Genomic DNA, 13,692 nt, shown 5'->3' with positions numbered 1-13,692 from the left:
AAGGTTGGCATGATGGGGTGAGCTTCTGTCTTTAGTACCCCAGCTCCTGCCCACCTCGCAGTTTGAAAGCATGCAAATGCGAGTAGATAAATAGGTACTACTTCAGTGGGAAGGTAATAGCACTCCGTGAGCCTTGGTGTACAGCCATTCTGGCCACATGACCGCAAAAAATGTCTCTGGACAACGCTGGTTCCCATAGCGGGAACAGAGACAAGCACGTCTCCCTACAGTCCAACACAATCGGTCAGGAAAAACCTTTATCTTTATTCATCAATAAAAAGAAAAACTGAATTATGATGATATTCCATCAGCAAATGCTACTGAATAGCACTGCCCCTTTCTTAAGAAGAGTACATTTTGCAGGATATTTTCTTTCCTAGCAACATCTCCAACAGCACCGGTCAAAGAAAGTGGCAGAGGCAAATTCAAAGGAGTACAGGGTCTCCATAAGCACACTCCTCTTCCAAAGCCAAGTTGTAGTAGCTTCCTTTTCCATCTTTATATGCGCTGGTCACGATCCGAAGCCAGCCACGCTCTCCCTGAAAGACATTAAGTCGCACCCATTCATGTAAGTCTTATGTTAAGGTAGCACCCCAAAAATATTTCAAATCATAATCGAGCAGTTGGGTATAAGATACAAAATTACATCGAATCAAGAAGTCAATTTTCCTAAACCGCAACCATGGAATAACATGACTGATAACCACAATAGGGAGCAGAATTTCTGTCGTTAAGTGAGTCACGCTGATTTTACAACCTTTTCACTACAAATCAATTAAGCCAATCACTGCAGTTGTTAAGTGAATCATGCAGTCACTAAGGGAATCCAGTTTCCCCTATGGACCCTCCTTGTCAGAAGTCATCTGGGAAGGTCCCATGATCACATGAACTGCAACCATTGTAAATAGATGCTGGTTGCCAAGCACCAAATGTTTATCACATGACCAAGGGGGAATGCTGTGATGACCATAAGTGTGAAAATTGGTTGCAATTTTAGTGCCGTTGTAACTTTGAATGGTCACCAAATGTATAGTTGTAAGTCGAGGACTATCTATTAAGGTTTAACTAAACCCTACCCCTATGTAACTTGTAGAATAGGAATAGGAATAGGAATAGGAATAGGAATAGGAATAGAATAGAATAGAATAGAATAGAATAATAGAATAGAATAGAATAGAATAGAATAGAATAGAATAGAATAGAATAGAATAGAATAGAATAGAATAGAATAGAATAGGAATAGGAATAGGAATAGGCATAGAATAGGAATAAGAATAGAATAGAATAGAAAAGGATAGGATAGGAAAGAAATAGAAAAGAAGTAAGAATAAAATAGAATAAGAATAGAATAGAAAAGAATAGGATAGGATAGAAATAGGATAGGATAGGACAGACTAGAAATAGGAATAGAATAGAATTCTTTATTAGCCAAGTGTGATTGGACACACAAGGAATTTGTCTTGGTGCATATCAGAGATGACATGCAGCAGGTTCTGACCAGTTCTGGAAAATCAGTAGTGGGAATTTTGAGCTGTTCGGAGAACCGGAAAATCCCACCTCTGACTGGAGATTTTACAGTATCCTTCCCCTGTCACGCCCACTAAGCCATGCCCACAGAACCAGTAGTAAAAAAAAAATTGAAATCCCACCACTGGTGCATATGCTCTCAGTGTACAAAAAAGAAAAGATACTGTTGGTACATTTCAAAGCTGGAACGCTCATAGCCTGCCATACCAAGCAGGGAACTTTACCCACCCAGCTAAATCCTTAAAAAGTAATAATATAGATTGATGTATCATGTCTTCCTTACCCAGGGATCTCCCCAAGAGTTCCGGACAATCCAATACTCTGTTCCATTTTCTACCCCCCAACCAGCAACAGAGACGATATGGTTTATTATAGGCAAGAAACTGAATTCTTCATATAAGCCTCCAGTGTATGCATCCAGTTTGGAAGTGGCCATGATCCCACAACTACATAAAAACGAAAAGCAAGAATAAAACCTTCGGGATGAAAACGACTGAAACGAGCAGCTTTAGACACCATCGTGAAGACAAAGGACCACTATCGAACTACAAAGCCTGATTTCGGCCAGATTTAGTGAGAGTCCGTGTTGTGCAGCAACTAAGGTATCAGGCTGACTTTAAGTCCATCCTTAGCCCTGGGAACTCAGACGCTGGATCTTTGCAAGAAGGGGCGGGGGTGGAAATAGACTCAAAGAAGTTGGATTTGTCACTCAAGTACAACATGGACCTGTCCCTGCAGTTTTCTTGACAAGAAGATAGAAAAGGTTTCTTCTACAATGGTTTTATTCTTTCCAACCTGTTGGGATATTTGAAAGAAAATACATAAAAAGATTCCCTGTGTTAGCAGGATAACTCTTGAAAAACTGACCAAAACAGGACCATGTTCAGTGTGACTCACCTTAGGCAGGAAGCCAGCTGGGTAATCTTGGGCCAGTCCTTGTTTCTCAGCCCCAGAGAGCAGGCAATGGCAAACAACTTCTGAAATCTTGCCAAGAAAACTGCAGGGACTAATCCAGGCGGTCTCCAGCAAGCAACACTTAACCCAGGAGTCTCCAAACTTGGCAACTTTAAGACTTGTGGACTTCAACTCCCAGAATTCTCCAGCCAGCATAGGATAGCTGGCTGGAGAATTCTGGGAGTTGAAGTCCACAAGTCTTTAAAGTTGCCAAGTTTGGAGACCTCTGACTTAACCAAAGGCATTCCACACAAAAAGTTATAACAGACCAACCTGAAATAATTACGTGAAGGCTTCTGCATATTACCTAGATCAGGGGTCTTCAAACTTGACAGCTTTAAGACTTGTGGACTTCAACTCCCATAATTCCTCCTCCAGGCATGTTAGCTCAGGAATTCTGGGAGTTGAAGTCCTCAAGTCTTAAACTTGCCAAGTTTGAAGAACTTTGACCTAGACCAGTGTTTTTCAACCTTGAAGTTTAAGATGTGTGGACTTCAACTCCCAGAATTCCCCAGCCATCCTATCTGACACTTGTCAAGGTGTGAGAAACACTGACCTTGAGGCGTAGCATAAAGTTTGCATTGTTTTACCTGATGGGTCCATTTGCATAGATTTCCGCCATCATCTTCTCTCGACCACTGAGAGTTCCATAATCTCCCACTTTCCAGAGGGTGTAATTTTTTATCACATGGCATTCCCCAAAGGTGGTACACGTTCCACATTGGTTAAATTTCTTGCACTCTATGAAAACCAGAAAGAATTTTGGCACCAGAAAAATCGCCTTTCTCCCCCAAAGATGGGGACAATGAAATGCTGTCCTGCTTGTCGTATCTGAGGTAGTGATTTTTTTTTATCCAGGAATCGCCTCCTGTTTGGCTTCTAAAGCCCACCCCGCATTTAAAGTGGCAAATATAGCAAATAAAATATAGCAAATATATAGTTTCATGTAAAAAGCTAAAATTGGATGAGGGCCAGTTTGTACAGTTGTATATGTTCATCTATGTGCAGTCACACTTATCCTTGTGTGCTTGTATACATACATTTTGTTGTTTTCCACTGACATATTCATAGATGCCTTGCATATTTGCATACATATATTTATATTTTACTGTTGTTTTGCACTTCTGGTTGGATGCTAACTGCATTTCGTTGCCTGTATCCATGGCAATGACAATAAAGTTGAATCTAATCTAATCTAATCTAGACTAAAAACTGGGAAATCTTAAATTCTAGTCCTGCTTTGGGCACAAAGTCAGCTGGGTGTCACCTCTCTCTCAGCCCTAGGAAGAAAGCTGCAATGACAAACCACTTCCAATGTTCTAGAAAACGGCAGGGACTTATTCAAGTAGTTCTCAGGACATATAATTAAATCAATCCATCCATTATCTATCTATCTATCTATCTATCTATCTATCTATCTATCTATCTATCTATCTATCTATCTATCTATCTATCTATCTATCTATCTTCTATCTATCTCTCTATCATCTCTGAATAAAAGGGATTAAAGAGTCATATATATATATATATATATGTGTATGTGTGTCAGCTTTGTTAAGGTATTTTTCCCACGTCATAGTACTATGTACTATAGTACTATGACGTGGGAAAATACCTAATTTCTGAACCCAACAAGAAATAAATAAATATATATATATATATATATATATATATATATATATATATATATATATATATATATATATATATATATATATATTATATATATATATATATATATATATATATATATATATATATATATATATATATATATATATATATATACATATAATATATAATATATAATATATTTATATTATATATTATATATTATATATTATATATTTATATATATATATATATATATATATTTATATATATTTATATATATTTATATATATATATATATATATATATATATATATATATATATATATATATATATATATATATATATATATATTAGCTCTATGCCCATGCTTCCGCTACGAAACTATGTGATCGGGCTTAGTTTTGGGGGAGAAAAATAAGGGGAAAAATTGTGCCTCTGCCTACCAGCATCCATTGGTATTCATCAGTGTGTGAGAGAGTTGAGGGCTGTTTGGAAACTGAAGCAGTATTTGCTGTGTGAACAAGGAGACAGCAAAGAGCCTGGGCATGGCTTAGCTCAACTGTTCTGTACTAAAGCTGGTTGCTGCTGTGAAACTAAAACTGAAACTGAAACTCCTCTCCTCTGCTTGTGTTTTGCATTTGGAACAGGTTTCTTTTCAGGTGGGGAGGGGGAGTAGAACTCCTTAGCATCAGAGCGTGTTAATAATCATATACGAAATACTAATGCTCTGATGGTCATTTCGAGAAATCTTTTCTTAGTGAGCACCTAGAAGCCAAGAGGAACATACATGCCAAATTTCAAGTTTGTAGGCTTTACGGTTCTGGAGATTTTGTGATGATGCGTGAGTGGTATTTGGCTTTGATATATATATAGATAGATATATCTTTTTATGACCCTTTAATCCTTTTTAGTTGGGGTGGTGTCGGGGTGACCAAATTGAGCTGAACGTTTCCTGCCCAGATACCCTTCCTGATACCCAGATATTTTTTATTTAAATATATATATATAGCTATGAGAGCCCTATCTGATTAAAACAAGAAAATATAATCTTCTTAAATACTCTACTATGGAAATGGTCTCTATATACCTGCACCAGATGTTTCTGACTTCCACTCCCAAGATGTCCTAGGCTGGAAATCTGTCTAAAATTTGTAAGTGTTCTCCTGAGTCCTTTTCTTTTTGTTAGATGTATATCCTATTTTGTACATCCCAAGGCACCAGGCATACCCAATACTCCTCCTCCTATATTCCCAACAACTACCCTATTAGATGGGTTGGGCTGAGAGTGACTGGCCTAAAGTCACTCAGCCCAACTGCTTCCAGGCCTAAAGGAAGACTAGCACTCAGGGTGTCCTGGTTTCTAATCTAGCACCTTAATCTCTACATCAAACTGGTGGGAGAAAGCTATTCCACAGATACTTCCAAGAGCATCATGACTCAGAAAGCTTGGTAGCTGTGATACATCTAAAACACCTGGAGACCTTTGGTATCCTATAAGCCTCCCCTATTCTTTCTAACCCCCTTGCAATGGAGGGCTACATCAGAGCTTCTATGGGTGGGATGGAGACAAAGGCCCCTTGGAGCTGATTCCTATCTGCAGGACTTCACATCAAGACAAGGAGATGCAAGGATGGGGATGCAGAGGTGAGCATATTTTCAAGTTGCAACGGGAAAGCGTTAGGGTCAGGGCTGCCCCTGTCAACTCGTAAATCATTCCTATGCCTGTTTCTGAGTTGCCATAAGGAGGAGGGAGGGGAAAGGCCTGAGGGAGCAGTGCAGCAGATGAAGGCCAGAAGCACATTCCACACTTATCTTGTGGAGATTGTAGCCTAGGCTACTGGATCTTCTGCTGGAGAAAATCCTTCATTGGAGAGTGTGATTGATGACACCCAGCCCGTGAACAGGTTTCATTGGAGAATATGAATTATGACACACCCAGGGGAGTGGGGGGAAACAGGGTCATGGGTGATAGTAAATTATGTATCTCAGAGTTGGCTTCATAGGGTTAGCGCCGGACATGTTGCTCCTAATAAGTCTTTTGGATTCCTTTGAAGCTTGGCTCGAGGCTCATGATTTAATTAGGGCAACAGTTGGAACCCTGAAAGGCCCATTCTCTCACTTTGATCTTTTGCCTGGTAGTTGTTGCAGGTCTCATCAGGGATGCCATGCTGGTGAGCATAAGCCCATACGCCTATGTGGTCTCCACCGTGACAGGTCCCTGCCTCAGCACAGTCAATGACGTTCTGAACCGAGAGGTAAGCAGAAGGCCAGGTGCCTTTCTTCTTGATGTTGATGCGATCTGAGAGAAAAAGAGCAGAAGATGGTTGGTGTATGGCTTGAGTTGGGGCCTTCAGCATTCTGGACTTTGAGGGGTGCTTTTCTTCTGGGGAGAAAGGGAGCAGCCAGCCTTTGGGGGATAAGGGGCCCATGTTGACTTTGAAACTATGTCCGTTATGTTCAGGTGGACTTACAAGATAAGGATCCCAGTGACATCCTCCCCTGGGGTACTTTTAGTTTCTAAGAACAATGTTGTGGCCTTTGTGGGACCATTCCTAGGATGGCTGGTCTAGGAAGGTAACCTGCCTGATCAAAGCCCCCAACTTTTTTTTTTTTTTTTTACAGGAGGTAGGGCTTCAATCACACACTTACAACCATCATTTTGACTTTTTCAAACTTCTCCCCACGGCTATTTCTTATTTTAAAAAATTGCAGGTAGTCCTCAAGTTATGACTGGATGCTAAGTAATAATGGACCCCCAAAATTGTACCTATTCCCTGGATGAAGTTCCAACGGCCACCCCACCCCACCCTGTGGGCCATTCCCTAAAGCAGGGGGTTCCAACCTTGGCAGCTTCAAGCCTTGTGGACTTCAACTCCCAGAATTCTCCAGCCAGCTATGCTGGCTGGAGAATTCTGGGAATTGAAGTCCACAAGTCTTAAAGTTGCCAAGCTTGGAGACCTCTGCTCTAATGTGTAGATTTTATTCGGCCACTCCATCTTACATGTGGAGGCTGAGGAATTCTGGGAGTTGAAGTCCACAAGTCTTAAAGTTGCCAAAGTTGGAGACCCCTGCCCTAAAGAACCCGAGAACTTCTAATTGGACATTGGCTGACAGCAGGGGTTGGCCAGGAGAAAAAAGCGGAACTTTACTGAATCATTTTCGTGCCAAGCCAACCAATTCTGCCTTGCAAACATCTGAAATCACTTTGTTCTCAGTAAAGTATATTCTTGGGGGGAAAAAATAATGTGCCAGGAGTCTTTCTTTGCTAATTAATTTAAGTGGGATGGATGACACAATGAATTTTTTTTGGCTGGAAACCAGCATTTATTTCCAGGTTTGGGGAAAAAAAGAAAGAAGCAGCAAATTGCGGACAATGGGTTTATTTAATAACCATCACAAAACATGTCATAAAATTGAGTCAGTCACATGGTGAACCTAATTCCGGTCTCTATTAGGACTTACAGTCGTAAATTGAGGACTACTTGCATCTTGAGCACCTTGCCCATTCTGGGCTGGGGGACTCTAGATATACAGAGTTTGCTTTGCACAATTTCACAGCAACGGACATGCTCTGAATTCTTGAAGCCCACTCACTGGGAGGGCATCTTAGTGGAGGAAAATTGCTTTGCAATAGGCCAACTTTCCTTTATCATGGAATTAAAAACACCTTGGAAAACAAGTGGAATCCTGTGGGGCAAAAGGAACTGTTTGTGGTTATCGTGGGAGCTGGCCACAGACCCAATGCTGCATATCCCTGTTGCTACTCCATAATAGGCACCGATAAACCCCATATCAGTTTGACCTTTGAATCCAACAGAATTCATCTCTTCAGACTAGACTTGGGAAAAAGTTATAAGAAGTGGGAGAGCTGGTGGAAATATGGGGCAGGCTTAAGGGAACAGAAAGATGAAGGAGAAGGAATGGTGGAAAAGGGAGTGGAATCAAAACAGGAATCAGGTTAGAATCTCTATGTAGTCATAAACAGACTAAGTCCATCCCCTCTTCAACTCCGTTGACCTTTCTCTTAACACCAACATAGTGCTATTAGTTGAGTAGATTCTTTTGCATAGGCATGTTGAGTAATAAATTAGTTTAACTGGAACTTCACGAACGATCTTGATCTTTCAATTTGGGAGCCAACCCACAGAGAAAAGCACTATCGACTAAGGTTAAATTATACAGGAAGGGAGCCTCCATAGTCATGCACAGTGTATCTTTATAAAGGAGGAAACAAGCACAGCAATAAAACCACCACCTACCTGCTAGAGCACTGGTGCTGCCGTGAGCCCAGCAAGAGCCACAGTATTGGGGAATGTGCTGATTTCGAGTGGCACTCGCGTAATTGACTCCATCTCTATTTCTCCAGTCCCAACTCTTGGGCAGATTTGAGATATCTAAATATTCATGAGGACGAGGATAGGTTCTGTTAAGAGGAAAGATGAGAATGTCAGAAGGGAGAACCAACTGATACTCTTTCCCCATTTGGCGGGTGGAGGGGGGGGAAGGGGCAAAGGGGAATAACACATTCTACCCTTGCTGGAAGATTTTACTCATTTTTCCACTTAGCTTGCAATTGTGTTTAAGCTCCTCGTGATTCTATTGTCTTCCAGACATGCAAACCAATAACCAAAGTTACAAAATGTATATAGGAAAGTTACTCAAAACAGAAAAGTATCGAAGACCAAGAGGTGGCATCTCAAAAAAGTATGTGTTTTGTGAAAAAGCAAAAAGCAAACTATGTGAGTCAAACAGAGCCAGCAGGCACAGACAGGAAACTCTGGTCACCCCGTTTACTATCAATAATGAAATTACACCTTTATCATCATCATCTTATGATTGCACCTATGTCAATGCACCTCAACCTTCAGGCACAGAATGAACAATACTTTTTTAGACCTTTCCAAAGCCAGAATTTTCTGACATCAACAAGGATCTTTACGAGGACCAGGCATGATAAGTGACCTAAATGGATAATGTTAGTAGCCAGCTTTGAGCCAGGTTCTTCTGAGAACTTCAGTATGAGGTCTAGGATCTCCCCAATGTTTATGCTCTAAGAAAATGCTTCTGGTTCTTTCCTGTGACCCAACAACTGGAAGCAACCCATGGATATACTGGAAGTTATCTGTAGGGCACTTCGGTGTAGTAAGATCAAGCAGGCTATTCAACCCTGGTGGAAGAGAAGATGATACCCTGGTTGTCCAAGAAAGCAAACAAATGGATCATAAAATCAACCAATTTAGGGTTCCCAATTGAGTAAGAAACGACAGGCTCAAGCTATCAAATCTTGAAGACATTACGGACATCTGGCTGTTTTCAGAAGTCCACAACACTGGGAAAGATGGAGGGGAAGAGATAGAAGACGACAACCAGCGGCAAAACGGACAGTGATCGCAAACAAGATGCATTGTTGGAAGATCTGAAAGGCCAAGTTGGACAAAGATCATCCTGAAGAAGGTTCATCTATGATGTGGTCACCGATTGTTGACCCTGATTTGATCGCACATTATCTTATCAAGGAGCAGATTGAGAAGGAAGGAAGAATGCCTGACCTTGTTTACTGTGAGTCACAATCTTAAGCCCTAAACAGAAGAAGAACGGAGGTCAAAGAGGTCATTAGATAATGAAAAGGGGAAAATGAATTCTATCTCGGAAGAGGAGGGAGGGGGCTATTCCTGGATCCCTTGATATTTGACACATATCCTATAGTATGACTGTTTCTGATGTGCTGAGACACACAAAATTACTTTAAGAATGCAAGCATTAACACCCACACTGTTCTCTGAATGTATTTAATGATGCTGATCATTAGATGTGGACATCATATCTAAGGAACTGAATAACTAGTCTGTTCATTTGATCCTTCCCATCAGGAAAACAGGCAACAGAAGTAGCTGCATGGGAGAAATTTCCATGAGGAAATTCCAGGACTCAAGGCTATAATGACCACAGTTGGGGCCAACAACTAGGTTGTTCAGGGAAGTGGTTGCTAAGTAAAACCACAACTGTGCTCACGGTCTGACTTCTGCTTTCCTTTGGTTCACAGACCTTTGAAGGTGGCAAATGTGAAGATTGGTTGCACAATGACTTTTTCATAACTGCAAATAGTCACTAAATGGAGTGGTGCAGTGGCCTAGAGGTGGAGCTCTCACCTCACAATCAGAAAGCTGTCAGTTTTCAATCCTACGTAGAGGCAGATATTTCTCTCTCTGGGCACAATGAGAATACATCTGCTGAACAAAACTCCATATTGGCAACAGGAAGGGCACCCGGCCATTAAACACTCTGCTAGCTCCATTTATTTGCCCAGACTCCACCCCACAAAGGGATTATGGGGTCATAAGAAGAAGAAGAAGAAATAGTAGTAGTCACTAAATGAGTAAAAAAAAGTAGGAAGCTTTTTTTAAAGACATCTTGCAAGAACAGAATGGCAAAGTACTTCTAAGGTGCCACAAAAATAGCCCAATATTTTTTAATCTTTTTATTTTGCTTTATTTTTAACCAGCATCATCTACAAATCTCCTCTTCCTCGGTGTATTTTCCCCGTCCCCATCCCCACAAGCCTTTAATGTTTTCTGGGCTCATGTAGCACCTCCTTGGCTTCTCCTGGGTAAAAATTAAGCGGCCTTCCAAGATCGCAGCTGGGGATTGAGATCCTAAATGCTGCTGGATTGCACCCTGAAGGAGGAGACCCAATTCCACGCCATCTCTTGCTTTGCTCTGACCTCCCTTTAACCAGCCCAGCCAAACCGTTTCCCAATGCTTCCCACAGCTGCCATCAAATGGTTTTCCCTTCTGCGGGTTTCTTAACGCACCGCTACTTACAAATGAGCACGGTTGGGCGCAAAAGCTGAATTCACACCCACGAAGATGCTCGAGTCGGGTTGCTGCGCTTGCACAAAATGAAGCACCAGGATGCAACCGAGGGTGGAGTTTGCCCGGCATGTTAAACTCCTCCCCATCCCCATTCAACCAAGCTTGGCGTGATGTGCGAATGCCTCGCTTAATCTGGTTAAAGGGGATCACGAGGGACCTCGCTGGGAGATCTCAATCTCATCTCTATCATTTGCAGCCGAAAGTCGGGGAAACAGTGAGCGGCTGCCCATATGGTCAACCTGGGAGCGGCAGCAGCTCCGCACCATTCTGGGCACAGGGGTGGTTCCTCTGGTTTCGGAGAGGCAGAAGCCTGACCGGGACCAGAGATGCTACCTTGTGGAACAGAGGTCTCCAAACCTAGCAACTTTAAGACTTGTGGACTTCAACTCCCAGAATTCTGGGAGTTGAAGTCCACAAGTCTTAAAGTTGCCAAGTTTGGGGACCCCTGTTGTAGAATATAGAATAACAGAGCGAGAAGGGACCTTGGAGGTCTTCTAGTCCAACCCCCTGCCTAGGCAGGAAACCCTACACCACTTCAGACAAATGGTTATCCAACCCTTCAGACCTGTAGTTGCCAACCTGTGAGCTGGGGACCACTGGTCATCCGCGAGAAAATTTTGGTGGTCTGCAGAGAAATGTCACCCCCAAACCGATTAATCCAGGCTGCACGGGAACACAAGGCTTGCGTGGCTTGCATTGCGAACAACACGAGGTAGTGAGGGTAGGGGGGAAAGGGCAGAAGGGGGGAACTTTCACCCCATTCACCCTATGCACCTCGCCTGGCCGCCTGGCCACCGGGCTGCTTCTTTCTGCTTTTGCTTTTGGCTGCGCACAAGGAAAGCAGCAAAAGTCTTTTTCTCCCCTAAATTGCACCAGAAATGAGTCTTTGGGACGGCAAGACAAGTTTGACAAAGATTGATTTCTGGCAGAATTTGGGGGAGAGAAAGAAAGACTGCTTCTGCTGCTTCTGCTGCTTTCTTTGCAGGAAGCCCAAAGTCTCTCTCCCTCTCTCCCCTTAGAACGGAGCTGGAGACGGTATCCTGCGATCCCAAATAAAGAATGATGGATAGGTAGGAAAACAGCGTGGGGAATTTTCCTGCAGACTTTTTGGGGAGGATTTTTCCCAGGGTCTCTGGTTGGCGGGATTTAAAAATTATGAGTTTGGTGTCCCTGAGGTCCGAAAGGTTGGCGACCCCTGCTTCAGAGCAACGTAATCCAGCCCTCCAACCTCCTCCCTGTAGGAGAGGGTTACTCCTTCTCTCCGCCGCCCCCCCTTTCCCTTCATCCCCTCATCCCTTTGCGCCCTTTTGCCAAGATCCCGAGTGGCCGGACATCGCCTGCGCTCCCAGCACCGGCTGCGTCTCGGGGATGCCCGCAGCTGCAGCGCCGCCGCCCCCCACCCCACCGCGCTATTGCAACCGGGAGCCGAGCCAGAGCGACGGACGGGATCGCGCCTTGGTTGCCTGCCTTACCGGAGACCGGAGACCTTGCGCGGCAAGGGCTTATGGCAGCTCTGCCCTTCCTGGAAGTGGAGAGCGGCGGCGGCGGGGAAGAGAGGCGCAGGCGCTCAGCAGCAGCAGCAGCAGCCGCCTCAGGACGAGGACCGGCGGCAGGCGAGGCGCCGGCATGGTGGCCTCTGGCGACGCGTCTTCAACCCACGGCCGGTTTCCCACAGCCGGCCGCTGCTTTATGAGGGAAGACCGAGGACCGGGCGTGGATGACAGCAGCGGCGCGCGCACCCACCCCCACCCACGTGGACGCGCGCTGAAGCTCACCCACGCGCGGCTTCTCGCTGGATTTCCTTTTCCCCTCCCCCGCCCGCCCCCCCACACCACTCGCACCGCGGAAAAGCGGAGCCTCGGAAAGGGACCCCGCCCAGCCTCCCCCGGCTTGCAGTAGCGTGGCCCGCCTTGGGCCCGGGGGTGTGTGTGGAAATCACCGGCGAGGCTTGGGGTGCGGGGATTGGAGTCTGGGTCGTTCCAGAAAAGGCCTTTGGGGAGGCTCAGCTGGGCGCCTTCCGATCTAGAAGATCAGTGAAATGGTTGTGGGATCTTTGGGAGAGAATTCCCCACAACAGGGTCAGGACAGAGCTCCTCTCATCCAGCTGGCTGTGGGTCGAGGTCCCCCAACCGTTGTTTTGTAGGTGTTCTCCAAATCCGGACAAGAAGGATCCCCCTCCCTTCCCTTCCCTTCCCTTCCATTCTATTTATTCCTATTCCATTCTATTCAATTCTAGTTGGTTTCCCACCCACCCCACCATTCTGCCCAGCAGTTGATCTTTCAAGAGATATTTACTGCCTGGATCTTTGGAGGACCATGAGAACCTTCAAAATCCTTAGCAGGTAGTCCTCGATTTACAACAGTTCATTTAGTGACCGTTCACAGTTAAAACGGCAGTGAAAAAAAGTGACTTATGACCATTTTTCACACCTGTGACCCTTACAGTTCATGTGATGAAAATTCAGACAGCTGGCAAGTGACTCACCTTATTGATGGTTGCAACGTGGGGGGGGGGGGTCATATGCACCTTTTGTGACCTCTTGACCAGCAAAGTCAATGGGGAAGCCGAATTCCCTTAACAACCTTAAAGTACCACAGCGATTCACTTTTAACAAACGTAGCAAGAAAAATGGTAAAATGGAGCAAATTTTCCTTAACCATGTCGTGCTTAGCCACAGAAATTTTGGGCTCAATTGTGGTTGTAAGTCAAGGATCCACCTGCA

General features: G+C 43.9%; 1 protein-coding gene across 1 annotated transcript; it reads right to left on the bottom strand.

The window, feature by feature from the left end:
* Positions 1–244: 244 nt before the first annotated feature.
* Positions 245–12,757, bottom strand: LOC113410377 (cathepsin Z-like). The gene is given in 7 exon segments (XM_026664912.2): positions 245–539; positions 1,811–1,973; positions 3,072–3,222; positions 6,216–6,395; positions 8,356–8,519; positions 12,442–12,516; positions 12,518–12,757. Coding segments are annotated over 7 exon segments (927 nt in total). The 5' UTR covers positions 12,598–12,757; the 3' UTR covers positions 245–425.
* Between the last annotated feature and the right edge of the window lie 935 nt (positions 12,758–13,692).

This window comes from Notechis scutatus, chromosome 3 (assembly GCF_049901735.1).
Source record: "Notechis scutatus isolate UNSWTSFEM ecotype Mainland chromosome 3, rNotScu1.2, whole genome shotgun sequence".
Lineage (NCBI taxonomy): Eukaryota > Metazoa > Chordata > Lepidosauria > Squamata > Elapidae > Notechis > Notechis scutatus.
Note: the sequence above shows the minus strand (reverse complement) of the source record. Positions and strands in the feature narration are given on the sequence as shown.